Source organism: Dermacentor variabilis, chromosome 5, assembly GCF_050947875.1.
Source record: "Dermacentor variabilis isolate Ectoservices chromosome 5, ASM5094787v1, whole genome shotgun sequence".
In the NCBI taxonomy this organism is placed as follows: domain Eukaryota; kingdom Metazoa; phylum Arthropoda; class Arachnida; order Ixodida; family Ixodidae; genus Dermacentor; species Dermacentor variabilis.
In genome coordinates, this window is record NC_134572.1 from 109356519 (window position 1) to 109373576 (window position 17058).

The 17058-nt window shown below is 45.0% G+C and overlaps 1 protein-coding gene across 1 annotated transcript in view; it reads left to right on the forward strand.

The window, feature by feature from the left end:
* LOC142583031 (uncharacterized) overlaps nucleotides 1-15673 on the forward strand; it is a 42883-nt gene extending 27210 nt beyond the window's left edge. Inside the window, exons 9-14 of the mRNA XM_075693274.1 lie at nucleotides 564-728; nucleotides 6537-6576; nucleotides 7807-7892; nucleotides 8505-9000; nucleotides 10729-10819; nucleotides 12111-15673. Coding sequence (XP_075549389.1) covers nucleotides 564-728; nucleotides 6537-6576; nucleotides 7807-7892; nucleotides 8505-9000; nucleotides 10729-10819; nucleotides 12111-12291 — 1059 coding nt within the window. The 3' untranslated portion in view covers nucleotides 12292-15673. The remainder of the gene's footprint in view (nucleotides 1-563; nucleotides 729-6536; nucleotides 6577-7806; nucleotides 7893-8504; nucleotides 9001-10728; nucleotides 10820-12110) is intronic.
* Nucleotides 15674-17058: the final 1385 nt, after the last annotated feature.

Genomic DNA, 17058 nt, shown 5'->3' on the forward strand with positions numbered 1-17058 from the left:
ACTGAATGTTGGTGCCGAAAAATCATGTTTTCTGGGCACATATTAACTGGGGGAAAAAAAAAGCCCAGCTTTTTGTTAATTTCTTCTGTTCGAACATTGGCGCTTGGAAATCGTATGAAATTAGATTGTACCAATGAGGTTCTACTTAGTTACCATGAGGTTTTACTTACTACTACTAAATTACTAAATTACTAAATACTAAATTAGAACTTGAACTAGTGTCTGATTATTGCTCAGTTTTGACACTGAGGCTTTGGCAATCATTTCTTTGTCGCCAAAGGTCTACTTAACGAATTACATGAAACAATTTTTTTATTAAGAAATTTATGATTCATTGAGGTCATCTTGATTTGAATACTACTAATTAGATGTTTCCTTTAAGAGTAGACCGTACCAGATTCACGTGTGAGTGCACATTGAATGTTCAAGGAAGCTAGAATTTCTTTGTGCTTTGGCCACGGCACTCATTTAGCCAGGGTGCTGCTGTGGGAAGCTAAACCTTGTCATTTAATCACTGTGGCGGTGATTATTATTCACTTGTTATTTATTCTCCCACTTGTCAGGTGAACAACAACGTCATCCTCACTTCGTCGGCTGCAAAAGAGCTTGAAGACAAGGTCAGGGAGATGATGGCTCGGCTCAGTGCTGCTGCTGACGAATACGCCAAGCTGTACCGAAAGTTTAAGAAGCAAGAGATGCTGCTGGCATACTGCCGTTGTGCAGCAACAGTGAGCCACCTGTTTCTTGCCTCTCACTTTTATATCACCCGTTGCCCTCTATGGGCAAAGTGGTTGGAATGTCATTCGTGTCGCAGCAGCTAGACGTGGAAGAAATCTTGAATAACCTCCAACTTTGCTTAATTTGGTTAACCTCAATCTGTTGCTAATTTTTTAGTGGTTTTGTCATCCCGAGGGAGTGCCCACGCATATTTAGGTGAGGTAAAGCTTGCGACAACAGAGTTCCTTGAGACTGAACCCTGCGAAAGTAAACCTTTTTTTGATGGGGGGAGGTAGGGCACTTCAGTGCACTGAACTTCAGGTAAGACAAACATTCAGTAAAACGAGTTCTGGGGCGAGTTGGTCACTTATTGAAGGCATAACAGCAGCGCCAAAAAACACACGCGAAAGCAAGGAACACTGACTGACACGGACAGACATGTTTCCTTCATCTGTTATTTGCACTTTTAGCACCAAGTTCCTTAACTTTTACACATATGCTAAAGACGACATATTGAATTAGGCTTGATAAGTAGATCACCCACCTTTAGTGCCAAATCGGTCAATCTCACCATGAGTGGAGGCTTATTAAGCTACGCTGATCCTTTGAGATTCTTGCGCCAGCTCTACGTTGTGTCATGGAGTTGACAGTACCCGCTTGCTGCTCTGTAATTGCTTATTCGTGAAGTAAGGTTAGATTGCACTCAGAAGTTAACAAAGAGTCCACCTGTTGCCTCTTGGGAACATCTACTGCTCAAAGGTGAACTAAACAGGTGAAGATACAGTGAAATGTGAGATATATCACGCTTGTGTCAACAGCACTGGAGAAGTTCAAACACAAAATTCGGAGAAAGAAAGCTTTGCCATCATCTTTCTCCTTAACTATAAATTTTTCCGCCAAAGGAAAGCAAATAGTTATGAAAGGCTACTGTGCTGAGTGAAAACTGATTTAGTGTTGGCCTTTAGTGTCCCTTCTGGCAATACAAGTGGTGCTGTAGCCATGAGCTTGTTGCACAAACAATACCTTCGTGCTGCCTGCTTTGTCTCTTTTACACTTGTTTTATTGTGACAGCAATTGTAGGGACAGTCCAGGGGAAATTTCACTGTCATTGTAATGTTCAACATAAAGTCCAAGTGTGATAAGATTCTATTGCTCACCATGCGCTCTGTGCTGTGACTGCGGTGGTGAACTGAGGATGGTGGCTTGATGCGTGCCGTTTTTCCGCCTGCCTAGTGTTACAGGTCATGTGATCAAGTGTACGCAATGGGGGTGCACGCTTTCACTCCCACCCAAGGCATACAATGCACGAGGGGCGATGGCATCTTATTGCACTTGGACTTAATGCGGAACATAGCGCTGTTCCACTTCGGTGGCTCTGGTCATGTGGCATGTAATTTGAGAGGTGTGTTCGCAATCAGCCGCCTGTCAGCTGGAGATTTGACCATCTGCATTGATGGAAGTTGCCAATTTATTGCCTCGGTATTCTTTTGCAGTTTGTTTTCCAGTTGAACCTCGCAACAATGAAATCGGCGGGGAACGCAAATAAATTTGCTTTTTCAGGAATTTCGTTGTCACGAAATGAGACAGCACAGATAGGTGATGCATCGCAGAACGAAACTTTACTGTCAAAATTTCATTAGCCTACTTGGTAAGCTTGCTCAAGGATATAGAACCGCATTGCCGGCAGAACAAAGTGCAACCTCGTGCGTTGATCAGAAGTGGCCGCACTGCCGTGGAGCAGTATTCTCGGTCAATTGCTTTCGGAAATGCAATCACTTTTGCGAGATTTTGTGTAACTCGGCACCAGGCGCAGAGCAACAGCGCTCCACGCATGCAGCAGCATTTCTCCAGCGCGTGCTGTCACCCATAGGTGCCAACGCGTCCGGTACCGAGCGCGAAAGTGATTGTGTCTTGTATACCCGAAGCAAGTTGATCGCGATTACGGTCCCTTCATGCAAATCTACGTCCGGCGCCGAATCTGCACGTGATGTCTGTCAGGTGGAACCAAAATCAGCATTCTTGAAGGAAGGAGTGCGTATTTCCAGGCAATCGCTTTATCACAGCCCAATGCATGGCACTCCAAGCTGCGACCGCCGTCTCACGCACCATAAACGATTCCACTTCGGTGGGTCGTGGATTTTCTTGTTTTTGCTGCATTTTTCTCACTCAGGTGCACATTATGCACTGCACTAGGTGTGCGAAAACCATCGTCCTGTGTCGGTAGCAACATCTGGGCCGCTTAAAATGGGCGGTCAGCAAACAAAATGGTGGCCACGACCTGTTTCTGGCGCGATGGCTTCCGGCACTTGGTTGTTTTTGTAAACAAAGATGGTGGCACCCACACAAGTGTAGTGCGGTGGTATTTTACACAATTTTAGTTCAAAGCAATCGCATTTGAGCATATTTTCAAGCCTGCTAGCCTTGCATGAGTAGGTTATACGCGGGGGTTATGTTCTGGTGCTTTTTTTTTTTCAGTACAGCAACATTTCGTTGTCAAGAGCTATGCATTGAATCCTATGGGCATTCGCCGGGAATACGACAATATTTTATTGTCACAAGAATTTCATAGCCATGGGATTTTGTTATCGCTGGTTTCAACTGTATTGAAATTGTGTATAAACACACTTAGTTATAATTTGTGGGGATGCGTGACTCTCACGCCTCCCCTGAGATCTAGTTTTCCCGCATGGCTCGTCTCCTGCAGGGCGGCTTCGCCCCCCGCGTGGCCTGGCGCCCGCGGCGGTCGGGTGGTACAAGCGCGGTGCGAGAGATGGCGCGAGCGTCGCGCCGCTGCGGGGTTACTCGGGCGTCGGGAGACAAGGCGCTCAGGCTGTTGAGTTCGAGACGGGAAGCGGGACGGTCGTGCCGCACGTGCAGCGACCCTCTTGCCCGGTCGGCGCGCGGCGGGGACGTCTCCCGCGTGCGCGCCGACCCATGCTTCTGCGAGACCGCCTCGCGTGGCCGCCCTCGAACGCGCCACGATTCGCGTGACCATACACGCGAACGACCAGGCCTTGGGATCCAGCATGGGGCGAACATATTCGCTCGCTTCCGGTCGCGGTGAGTCAGACTTCTAGATTTGTCGCGCGCCCATCGGCATGTTTTGTGGATAGCAGCTCGGCTAGCAGGCATTGATTTATGAAAGGTGCAATAAATGCCCTTGTGATTGTTTGCACTACTGTGTTGTCGTTCCTTTGTCCCAAGAGTACGGGTGTGAGATCCCCCACATCTGGCTGCCCAACGTGGGCCTCTTGGGGCATCGGACGATAGTTTTAACAGTTCTGCTTCGTTCGAGACCTTTGTTTGAACCGAAGCGTAGGCCTAGCGTGAATTTTGATCGCTAGCGTCGGCGGCGTGCTTTCTTGAGCGAGGTGATGGTGGCGGTAGTGTGTTTGAACATGTCAACATGCTAAGCCTTTTCGCAAGTGTTTTTTCTTAATGGCATTCGTCGGTACGAGAGCCACGTGGTCTGCATCCTGGGAGAGCGAGGCTGAGCGCCCGCAGAGCAGTGGCAAGCCTGAAGCGAGTGAGTACGGAAGCCTCGTGGGTGATCCGAATTTCTTATGTAAATAGCTTCTTCTATCTCTTTGACTCGGATGAAGTCGCGGCTCTGGGAGCCGGGTGGCCGCGGGCCACGGGTGCCACTACGGGCTGACTGGTATTGCGGCCTGGCACCGGGCGCTCCGACACCGTCTGGGACGGTGGGCGCCGTCAACTCGGATGCTTTGTGCACCGAGCGGAGTAGGACCACCTCACAGAGCTGACGTCTCCTCGCGGCTGCCTGTTTTGCGCCCATTTTGGGTGTTGTTTTTGGATGCCGGTTGTTGTCAGGGTAGCGACGCTTTAGGCCTAAGGCTTTACGAAGCTGCCTGTCGCACGTGAAGGGACACAACCTGGTGGACCGTGGCGTTGAGGTGTTGCAAGTTGCTTCCCTCATTCAAGTTATCCTCGCACGAATTGAAATTACTCGTTCGACTCAAGAAAGCGAGCTTCGTTCACGTGAACTTAGCATCTGAGTAGCTGCCCGATCTTTTGCTAGCCGAGTTGAACATCGTACCACGTGGGCGATGCGCATGCATAATTCCTCTCCCTTGCACTACTTTAGTGTTTGCCGAGTGTGTTGAGTTTACGCAGCGTGATTGGAGTCACCCCTGGTTTGCCGCCACCTGCACATCGTCTGCTGCTGCTCCGGACTACGATCGAGCCACCCCGGGCGATGGTGATGCTGTGGCCAGTTCTGCGCGGCGACTTCGGCGGCCTCCTGCATCCAGCTCACTACCCTCGGTGGCGGACAAAAGAGCCGGCGGTCACCGACAGCTACGGCGGCTCTTCCCAGCAGGGCGCGTCGGCGCGAGCGACGCTTGTTCGTACCGACTACTGCGTCATCGTCTCCGGAGTCCTGGCCTGGCATCGTGCCGTCGAGTCTGCAAAGCTGCCGCTGTGACCGGCGGACGCCAGCGGTGCACCCAAGGACAATGTCGGCTCGCATGTTATGGACAGCGTGCGGACATTTCTTCGGCGCGACCACTGGTTAATGTTCTACCTTGTTTGCGAAGCACAGTTTGATGTTAGACCGTGTCACATGTCTCGCCGGAATATGTAGTGATTTAAGGTTGGGGGGATGTGGGGATGCGTGACTCTCACGCCTCCCCTGAGATCTAGTTTTCCCGCATGGCTCGTCTCCTGCAGGGCGGCTTCGCCCCCCGCGTGGCCTGGCGCCCGCGGCGGTCGGGTGGTACAAGCGCGGTGCGAGAGATGGCGCGAGCGTCGCGCCGCTGCGGGGTTACTCGGGCGTCGGGAGACAAGGCGCTCAGGCTGTTGAGTTCGAGACGGGAAGCGGGACGGTCGTGCCGCACGTGCAGCGACCCTCTTGCCCGGTCGGCGCGCGGCGGGGACGTCTCCCGCGTGCGCGCCGACCCATGCTTCTGCGAGACCGCCTCGCGTGGCCGCCCTCGAACGCGCCACGATTCGCGTGACCATACACGCGAACGACCAGGCCTTGGGATCCAGCATGGGGCGAACATATTCGCTCGCTTCCGGTCGCGGTGAGTCAGACTTCTAGATTTGTCGCGCGCCCATCGGCATGTTTTGTGGATAGCAGCTCGGCTAGCAGGCATTGATTTATGAAAGGTGCAATAAATGCCCTTGTGATTGTTTGCACTACTGTGTTGTCGTTCCTTTGTCCCAAGAGTACGGGTGTGAGAGACCCCACAAATTAAGGTTCTAAATACGTGGTGTTCTATCGACAAGAAGTTATAAAAAGTTAGGGACTTCGTTATATTGAAGTTTCTTATATCAAGGCTTACCTGTACTGGAAAAATGATATCAGAGCTTCTTAATCTTGCAAGTTCACATGCTGTTCTTATTTCCAAGTGTGAATACTCACTATTATCAAGAATTGCTTTTATACTTTTATGTATATTGCCAATTTCTTTTGCTATGTAATAAATTTGTTTAGAGGTGATCGCTGTGTTTTGCAGATCGTGATTCACAGGGCAAGTTTCCTGAATTCTTTTACAAGAACTGTAGCATGAAGCAAATGACTACTGGAACAAATGCTTCTGTGCCTGTAGTGTGATTTTCCTGCTTCACACTAAACTTCATGTTGGCAGCGCACCAGCCAGCCGAACTAGTTTTGCTCAAGTATATTTCTTTCACTCGTGTCTGACTGCACTTTGAGTTGTAAAGTTGAATGTCGCTGCTGCATGCTAGCATTCTTCTAGATGATTGTTATTTGTTCCCGCTCCCGTGTCAAGCCTCAACCTTGATGGTAGTTTTGCTGTTTGATTGTAGTTTTGCTCTTTGGCCTGTCGTTTCAGAATGACCAGCACACAGCCCGATTCTCGGCATCTAACCCACGTATGCTGCTTTCCACTTCCCTACTGTGTGCGCACTATACTGCATTTACTCGATTGTAATGTGCATCCAGGTTTTTAAGTCCAGAAGTAAAAAATGCCTTTAACAATCACCCTGATGCTCATACTTCAAGAAAAGAAATGTAAGGTCGGTGACTGTTCTCTTACCACCATTTCATTCTAACAGTGAGATATAGTAATAGCTTTTCATCTTTACTGCTGTGTATATCATTTGAGATAGCACATTTCTAAATACCTTGCCGACCATGACAACCTAATGAGCTTAAAGAACAGGCACAAGCACTGTCTCAGCAACCGCAACACTCACAGCTGCAGCTGGCTTGTGAATTTCATTGCAGCAACTTTTACTGCCAATGATAATAGTTTGTTACTATTGTAATTTTGGTTTCATTATAACGCACATTTATTTCTCAGCAAATATTTCTTGAAAAAAAGAAGTGCTCTTTAGAATCGAGTAAATGCGATAATTTTCATTGTGCGAGTGCAAAACTTTGAGGAGCACAGGTACATTGCAGTTGACTGCTGCCACATCGGTTACACAAACACTGATTCTGTTAATCTTTTGTGCAGTCAGTGTAAAGGCCAACTGCAACAATATCTCACGTTGGCTAAGCTGGTTATAAATGAGTAGTATGTATTAGCGATACAATCTTGAGAAATCTGTGGGGCTGGTAATTGTGTAATTTTCTTATTAACAGCCGTTAAATGAGAGACCTAAGCATAATGTGGACACCTGCTTGTTAGAGGATATGATACAAATCCTAGATTGTTTCGAGGCTTTTAGTCCGCTGCGGGTGCCGCCTGGTCTTAGAGCTTGTGGTGAGGCGCTGCTGTGCTGGTTGTCAACATGCCGTGTTCTGCATAATTTTTGGTGAGCAGTAATGGCATGTTCATTTTTGTTTGTGCCTTGTTTAGTTTCGCTATAAATAGGTATTATTCTTCCAAATTTTTCACCACACATTTATACTTGTATTTCAAAAGGAAAACTTTGCATTGAGGCTACTCTATGTGTGCTATATACTGCGCGGAACCGGGCTTTTCATGGGATCCAAAATTTTGTTGCAGTTGGCTTTTAACACGCTCTGCGCAGTGCAATTGCATCAATGCCAACTGCTTGCTCCTCATGGTTTTTCCTTGCCTCCATGTGTTGTGCCCACCTTTGTCCCTACTGCAGGCAACTTGGTGTTGATGTAATCCCTTTGCTGCATTTCAGAGATCACATCTTGCAGAGTAGCCGCAGCTGCGCCTAAGGAACTTGCGACAAAGAAGGTTTCGGTCAGTGTGCCAGCCATTGCTGAGGTAATAACTGTTATATGTCATATTTTTCAAAACTACATCAGTAAATGTTCTAGAGCTCTCCTCCACTTTAGCCGTATTGGCTATCATATTTACAAATGCAAGACCTCTGCTTTTTACTTCTTTTATGCCTACATGCTGACACAGCATACTGCTCTGCAATTACTCCACAGACTGTGAAACTACTGACAACTTGACATACCTTTATATAATGTTCTTCAGTTTTTATTGTTGCTGAAATTTGCTTCTGATGCAGGTGTCAATGCTAATGCCTTTTGGTGGAACTTTTTTTTTCTAATTTTTTTTATTGAATGAAGTCCAAAGGGGGCTGTGGCCGTAACACAAGAGCAGGCTTTGCTTGAAGAAGAATCATAAGCAGCAGCTAAGGTCAAGTGTTCCTGTTCAAATTGAAATCTGGGATCATGTCGAGTTGAAATATGAGCATGTTCTTGCTTTTACGTATAATGAGTTTGGATTGACACACTTTGTAACTGTACACCCATTTTAATGCTTGCAAATCAGCTGTATTTGTGTAAAAATTTAATATGTCTGCCTGTGTGGTGGTAATTGTAGGGGAACTTGTCTTGTATTATATATATATTCTTTTTTTTTCAGTTGAAAGAGGTTGACATGGCACGTTTTCCAACCCTGGTGGACCTGTCCTGCAGCCTTCCTGGCACTTCGAATCTGACCTGCCAGGAGTGCCCTCCCACAATGGGTGTCTCTGCCACCAAGACCTCTGGCGTTGCAATGGCAGACTCATCTTTTCACATTGGTGCTCGGCCCAAGACAACAAACCTTTCCGTGATCTTCGACAGCCAGCATGGTGACGTCACTCCGGCATGTACCAAGTCACGCAAGGTCACTGCACCGGCTTGGAGGAGGACTCCTCGAGCATCACCGCTGTCCAGGAGTAGCCGACTGGCCACGCAAAGTAGCAGGCATGGCTGGAACTTGCCGTGCGGATTGCCACCTTACGGATTTGGTGGGCCGACAACAACCCACAGAGACCTGTGCCTGCAAGACGCAGCCGCGCAGACGGATGGGACCACGACTACAGACAGTGCAGCACAAGTTGGAGCCACTGTGCAACCAATTCCTGGAACATCTGGTATGGTGCTGGTTGATGGTAGCTTTGTTGGTCATTTTCTGGAATGCAGAAGTGCTTCAGTGCTTAAGCTATACACAAAATATGGCAAACAGTCAAAATCTGTCGAGAGTGACTTAGTATGGAGTCTGTCGTAGCCCTGCTGTTACTGTACTCCGTTTCATACATAGCGGGCAAAGCTGCAAAGGCTAGAGGGACTTCTCTTGCTGTCTGCGTTCACAGCCAAAAACGTAGTGCGTTACATATGAAAGAAATATATAAAGTATGTGCCATGTAATAGACAATGTGTCAAAACTGCAAGTGTGCTTCTCTACACACCTTCATTGATGTAACCTAGGTGGCGGACCTTGGGCTAGAATCACGAACATACAAGTCACTGTCATCATTCCTGCCACCGTCCGTTCTCCAAGCCGTCTAAGGTTTCAAAACGTGTGTCTCAGCTTTAGTATCGCTAATAGCAGGAATGCGGCCATCTTGGTTAGGGAAAGTTAGCTATGTGGGAAAGCTGTTTAAGGACTTCTACATATTGTCTCTTGGATGTAAAATTAAGTGTTGTATTTTCACATTGCAGAATATGACATGCAGCTCAGACCACTTAGAATGTAACCGTTTATAGTGCAGGACTGGATATAATGCGGTCTTTACTCACTCCGGTTTATCTTCCCGTAAACTCGGTATGTACGCATACCGCTTATAGTGCAGTGATGCAATACGAAAGACAGTCGCTGACTGATTTTTCGGACTTGATGGCTATTTGGGACTTCATAAATACACTGTCAGGATTCTCATAGAGCTAATGCATTTTTTTGACCGATTTTTCAGACAAATCACGGCCCCAACGTTAGAATTTTTCGGCCACATTGCTCATTCTGAGCTACACTACGCAGTCTTAGGGGCCGCCATGTTGGATTTTCCTCTGGCTTGGCTTCTAGTGGCCCACTCTATATCCTCCAAGATTGGGAGGTGCACGCTTTCAATAGAGAGTGGGCGACATAGAGTTTCTCGCTATAATACCTAGAGGGAGATCTGGCGCCACCATCGATGAGAGTTTCCTAAGGGGCACTGTGCCGTCATGGGAATGAGGGTATATGTGTATGCGAGGCTTGTGTTGGCTGGTATTGTGAGAGGCTTCGTCTAAAACGTGGATATGGCTACACAAATAATGTGTTCTTAAAGTAAAATCTTCATATAATATTTCCATTCACGAATATTACATCTCCCAGTAAAGTTTACTCACCTATAATGCACAAGCAAGTGAAGAAAAGCAAGAACAGATGACAAACTGTTCCAAAGCAAGCGTGAATCTTGTCATCTGTCCTTAAATTTTAGCGGCCTGCTGATACTGTTTACGTTTCATATAATTGTACATGCAATAGCAAGTTCTCATAGTTAAACAATACATGTTTTTCTGTAATAATAAAGCTAAAACTGCTTTTTACTTGCTGTTTTAGTAGAGAATGAATTATTGTGACAATTATTATTGACAGATTGAAGTTTAGCCCAACATTCACCATCAGAGTTATTGCATCAGCTGAGCTGCCTGTGCCAAGAACTGTCACAGGGAGCATGTGATGCCCTATGTCTATTACATTGTAGCTTTGAAAGGCAATTGTCTACAAACTGTAGATATTATGTTTATTTGAAATGGTCTGTGGAAAGGCACTGCCATGTTCAGCAATTTTTCATTTTTTGATTTTCTCTTGTGCCATCTCCATTTTCTTTATTTGCTAGAAGAGGAAGCAACTGCAGACCTTGACAGTGCGTATGTGGCAATTGAGATGCCTGATGCAAACAGCGAGTCTACCCAGACAACCAGTACAGAGTAAGTATTTTTCACTTGTCTGTACAATTAATGCACTCACTGCCTGAAACTTCAGTGATGCAGTGTTATAGGCATGAAAATTTGTGCGCTCAGAAAATGTGATGAAGCTTAGTGGCATTGATCTTTTCACTGTGCTTAATGCTAAGAAACCATGATTAAAAATTTAATTTTATTGACAATTTTTTGCACAACTATAATTAAAGGCCTGCAGTGCCTCGTTGTATACTGCGAGGTTCTACTGCATATGCAGTAGAACGTCGTTCGTACATTTTGGGGAAAAAAATGAGAAAAAGCTTACTAACCGGGAGAACATACAATCAAGTCACAGAAAAACTTGGCATACTCAATTATAGTTGACATCTTAATGCAAAGTGTTGCGTGAAATGTTGAGGCAGGAGACACAAGTTGGCCTTCTTTTTGTGCGGCTCCGGCAAGCCCACATTAGTGCTTCTCAAATTTGACCTGTGTCAGCAGCTTCTCCAAGTGGGGCATTTTGCCAGAAAGTTTTGACGTGACCCCTAGGAGTGAATTGTTTGCGGCGCGAGACGCTAACACATGTCGCGCAGGCGGGGACCGACTGGCCCGAGATGTATGTCGTCATTCTACTATTGTGCCACTAGAGTGAAACATGACGTTCACATCGTGCCGCCTGTAGCTGGGAACAGTGGCTCATTTGAGTTATCGTCTCTAAAAGCGTGCAGCATGCTTCCGCTAGCACTACGCCACGCACACAGAGATACAGATAGGCGAAGGTGCTTATCTCAATATGGTTGGTGATGACAGCTGTGAATGCGGCGTGCGACGATCCGCAAGGAGATATGCTGGCGTCGGAATAGGAAACTGAGTGCACATCGGCATTTTCATGAGATACAGGTAGGCGAGTACTGCGGGGAAGCTACTGCGGCAGGCAGCTGCTGTCTTTGATCACACATGCTTCGCACCTTTTTCATGTGTTTGTGGGATCTAACAGCTGAAAAACGTGTCACACGATTGCCGTTTGGTTTATTGCTGAACATTGCTGCTGAAAGATTGTTGTTTTTGGGAATGTATCAGCTTGTGCTAAAGAAGTATAACTGTGTTGGGTCATTTTCTTGTGTTTTCGTTTGCTAACGTTGGTGTCGAGAAATCGTACGAAATGTGATCATATCATATCATAGCAAGAACATTGCATGGTTTCACATGGAAGCTAATGACAAAAGGAATGGATTAGCAATACAGTCAAACCTGGATGCGATTTTGTGTTGATTCGACTACAAGTCAAACCCCATATTGTGTTTTGTTTTCTCTCAAGGCCTGCAACAGAGATTTGTGTCCTGTGTACCGAAGAGGTGTGGGACCTGGAGAAACACATGAGGGATGTTCATAAGCAGCAGCCCTGCCCAGTCTGCAATTGCCTGTTTGACATCACACTGCCCACCACCTATCTCGAGAATCACATTGATGAACATTTCGCTCCCCTGTCATTTCACTAGAGCCAGCATTGGTCACTCAGCATGCATTGATCACACTGTTGGTGGCGACAAGATGTCGAAGCAAAATCTTACCAGTGCAGTTTGAGCATCCTTCAGTATTGGTGGTGTGCCATTCAAATTGTTTTGCATTCATTGTCGTTTTTAGCCGTTACAAAATACGGCGTAAGTAATATTGCGCATACTAAATTGCTGGAAAACGATTCTAGTTCTAGATGGTGGTAAGTTGGTGATAAGATGGTGATAACTAGATGGTGATAAGAAACTAAAGCAGAAGCAGAAGTGATCCCAGATTTGATCACGTTACTGTTACAACATTTGATCATTTGGAAGTGGCCGTAGTTAACTGTTCTGCGACATGTCAGACAGCATTATGTGCCCTGTTTATTTACGAATTGAAATACTGCATAGCATGTGGTTAATTTCACCACTGTACTTATCAGTTTACTGCATAAATAAAAGCCTGTTAGGACTTTTTATTATGCATATTAGCATTGTCTTCCCATGGATGTTGTGATTTGCAGTTGTCTATCTGTCAAAATTCTCTAAAAAAATATCAGTGCACAGACTTTTGTGGAACTTTGTGGTGACTTGTGTGTACATGTTTTTGCTTCGTAAGTACTGCATCATTTATTATGCACATGCCTCCTTTTACTATTTTGTACTTGGAAATCACATATGTATGCCTTTTATCTCAATATTCACTGTTTTTCTTTATTTACAAGCTGTTGTGGCTCTTCACCTTTGGGGGAAACTTGTCTTTTCATATTTTTACTCAAAGTATGTCTGCATTAGTTCTGTGCTATGTTAAAGCCATTGTATTTGACAGTCAATGTTATGTGATGCCATAGATATCTATCTTGCAACAAAAAAAATATGAAAGCATTTCGTATGAACATCAACACTTGTGTGTTGCTTTGTTTGGCATGGCCCTCTCGCTGTGCAATAAGTATTTTAAACATTGAACACTACCAGATATTCTCTGGAAGGCCTTAAACCTTCAATAAGCTACATGTAGACGACTAGTTGAGTGTACAGTTGGCCGCAAAAGTTTACAGGACACAGGTTCCACAACAAATGTGAACCAAAACTTTGAACGAAAGGCTGCATGCCAGGGGCGGTATTCTCAGGTGATCCACTTTGGGGGATACTTTTACTCTCGAGATTTCATGTGGTTAGTGTTGCATGTGTTTGCTGATTACAGCCAACTGTACTGAGACTAGAGTGCCCTGCATTGTGCCAGTAACACTGTCGCTTGTAGATGCCGGTCTGTCTGGCACCAGTGACCTGAAGTCTCGCAAAAGTGAAAGTATCTCGGAAAATGATTGGCCGAGAATACGGCCCTGGGCTTTGCAGAAATTCGCCTTTTTCTTTCAAAATGTGTGTCCTGTAAACTTTTGTTGCACAACTGTACGTCTTGTCACTGGGCTGTCTTCCTCCCTCGTGACAACAGCATTTACTGGCACAGTTTTGGTAACAAATAATTTTTTATACTTACAGAGCCGAGCTAATGTTACCATTGAGCATGTTTAGTTATTTGGGAAGTCACCAACTGGTAATATGGTTACGGAGAATGGCATGTGGTTTTAAGTTTTGAGACTGTTGTATGGCACCCATGATTCTGTCACAATATTTTTGAGCACCTGCTTATTTAATCAGTTAACCGGCTTGTTCGTAGTCTGAGCTATTGAGACCAGAGACCATGAAGCTTACATCTTTAATTCCATTTTCTACACTAATATCCCTGTGCTTCTGCAGCCTCGCTTAGTAGCCCTTACTTCTGGCGCTCTTGCAAAATATCTGTAGCTAATGTGTTAGACCCGACATGGTTTGCAATAAGCTGTTGAATAGACACTTGAGACAAATGCCAAGCCAAGCTAGAGATGTAGACAGATTACCGTGTTTGCAAGAATACGAGAGTTTCGCAATTCCAAGCCTTGTGCTGCTGTTTAGAATTGTGCTAAATACATAATGTGTGTGTAATTTAACGGTTGGCGGTTGCTTAGCCTTAGTCAATAGGGGCACAGAAAGCGGCCAACTGACTGATTTTTAAAATTTTTGCCATTTTCTTGTATGTGAAACATATTCTTGGCAAAGATGACTTATTTGTTATTACTGATATTGGTGCATGTTATCTAACAACCGGCTTAATTTGATATTTATCCGTGGTGTCCTTTTAAGGGGGGTAGCTTACTCCCCAGAGCTTTGCTCCGTGTTTCATTCCGCAGCCGACTTTCTTATGCTAGTTGTTTCTTGTACCCAGAATATTAGCGTGTATGTGTTGGAACATGGTTAGCTTTACGACTAGCTTGTGTTGTAGAACAATCACTTCCTATGTGCTTTACTATTTGGTTGGAGTGGTGGAACTGGATTTGGTAAATTAAAATTTCGTGGCCACACTTGTAATCTTAAACTAGGAAACATACCGTAGTGAGCTAAAAGATATATTTTTGCTGTGTTAAGAATGCGTGCAAATCAAGTGCGCTGCACTAGAAACGGCGATTTCGGCGAATGCTGTTTCCACTGCGTCGCGATATCTTGACAGACATCGAGTCATCGAAAACTGCAAGCGAGGCAGGAAGTTGTCATTGTGAATGCTAATCTTAGCACCCCAAGCTTACAATTTCTGTTATTCTTTCACAAAAATGCAGCACTGGAACGGAAGCTACAGCAGTATGGTAACGTGAATGCACGTGGTCCCTACACTGTGTGCCCCTTAACGTTAGTGCATCAAATGCCATCTTGAGAATACGGGCATGTCTTGTAGCGTCACCTTCTGTACAACATTTATTAGAAGTGGAATGTAGACTCCTTATAAAATACTGATATGTTGCGGTGTTGTATCTAGAACACCTATTTGCACAGTGAAGTTTTCTTGCTGAATTGTTGCTGTTGCTTTGGTAATGATTTTGGCAATTCCCCGGTCGGGAAATAAGCAGGATTGAGTAATTTTGAGAACACACTGCTATTACAAAGATTGTTCTTGTTTTATTTTTAGAGGTTTGAGAAAGTGGAGTGCAAGCTCTCGCTACGAAGCTTCAGTAACGCAAGTCCTACCCATGCGTAGCAGCTACACAGGATATACAGTGTGTAGTTACAAAAGATTTGTGAAGTTTTTATAATTTTGGGGCACAACGACTGTGCAGAGTGTTCCCACTGAAATGTGCTTCCAGTCAGGCTCCAGCAGAGTGCACGTTTGTAAAAACATTGAAATTCAGGAGAGATGTCTTAATGTGCAGTCTTCATCACTCATTACTTACATGTGTGTGCAATAAACAGTCAAGGAAGTAGCAATGCTAAAAGTGAATTGTAGTGCATATCAGTGGGCCTTTTATTATTGTTGTAGGCCATTTTCCCAGAAAAATAAAATAAAATGTCACCACTACTCAACTGTTTTTGATGCTTTTTGATGCAGAGCTGGCTGTTTCCGACTTTATGGCCACAAATGATGATTTAATTTGGCAAGTAGCAGTGTATATTTTGTCACTGCGGTTGACTTAAGTGATTAAAATTCTTTTCTAGCTGTAATTGGGCACAAATTTTATGTTGCAACGTATACTCGGCTCATGCAAATTTGGCAACAAGTCGCTCAGGACAAATCGGGTGCTGAAGTGGCAGCATGCATCAATTTTTGCGAGCTCATACCACCTTAGACTTTGTAATCTGCTAAGCAGGGCATGTGTACAGTCAGTAGACAAGAACCGCCTACTGCCATTCTTTAAATGCTTGGAATGTGCAAAAAGATTTACTGTGACCCATAAATTCGTTCCCTCTTGCTCATTGTAGCTTTCAGTGGGTCCTCTTCACTGATACCTTTCAAGCTTTAAACTACCGCGTTTATTCGAATGTAGGTCGACTTCTTTTTTGTTTTATGTGTTACCTTAAATGAGCTTTCGAACTATATTCGTGACCAAGGAATCTCTGCCTATATTGTGAATAAAGCTAGCAAAAGTACCGAGCAAGCTGCGTTCCTCCGTCGTGCCCGTTGTAAAGCCAGTCTGGAGAGTACCTAGATTGTCTTTTAAAGAATGCTGCATATCTAACGCACTCGACCGCAAGGACAATGACTTCTGTGGCAGTTCCGACAGGGATACAGCTTGGGGCATCGACCAGCGAGATTCAGTAGCCGAGCTACTACCATACCATTCGACCAATATTCTAATTGTAATTTTTTTTTTATTTCTCGGCAGGTTCAATAAATAGGAATCAACCTATATTCAGGTTCAACCTGTTTTCGAGTAAATACGGTAGTTTTCGCATAAAAGCTTTGTGCCTTAAGGTCATTCACAATGACCAACACATACTTCAGCAGAGCTTTACAAAAATGAAATGTATGGGAAAATTCAGCTACCCATGCCAGAAAATGCAGAGTAACTTGCAATGAAGGTATTTTTGTGTCATGTGCAACTACATTGCGAGATTTGAATGCGCTTAATGAGGGTGGGGTGGGGAAGGGGCATATAGTGGCTTGGCTGTGAACAAATCAGGAGGTGTCATTTTTGACACATAACACCTCGAATCACTGAATTAAGTGTAGGAAAGTTAATGCAAAGCTCATATTAGCATTCTTGGTATGCTGGATCATGTTTTCAGTTGCACATAGTTTAGGAAACCAAAATACTAAGCAACTCAATTATTATACACCTTAGAATTAACTAAAAATACATTTTTTTGTTTGTAGGAACGTAGAGTGCTCAGTGATTAAAATGCGATACTCTGAGCACATGGCAGCCGGCGCTCTTTGTGCCGCCGGTGAGCACTGTGCAATAC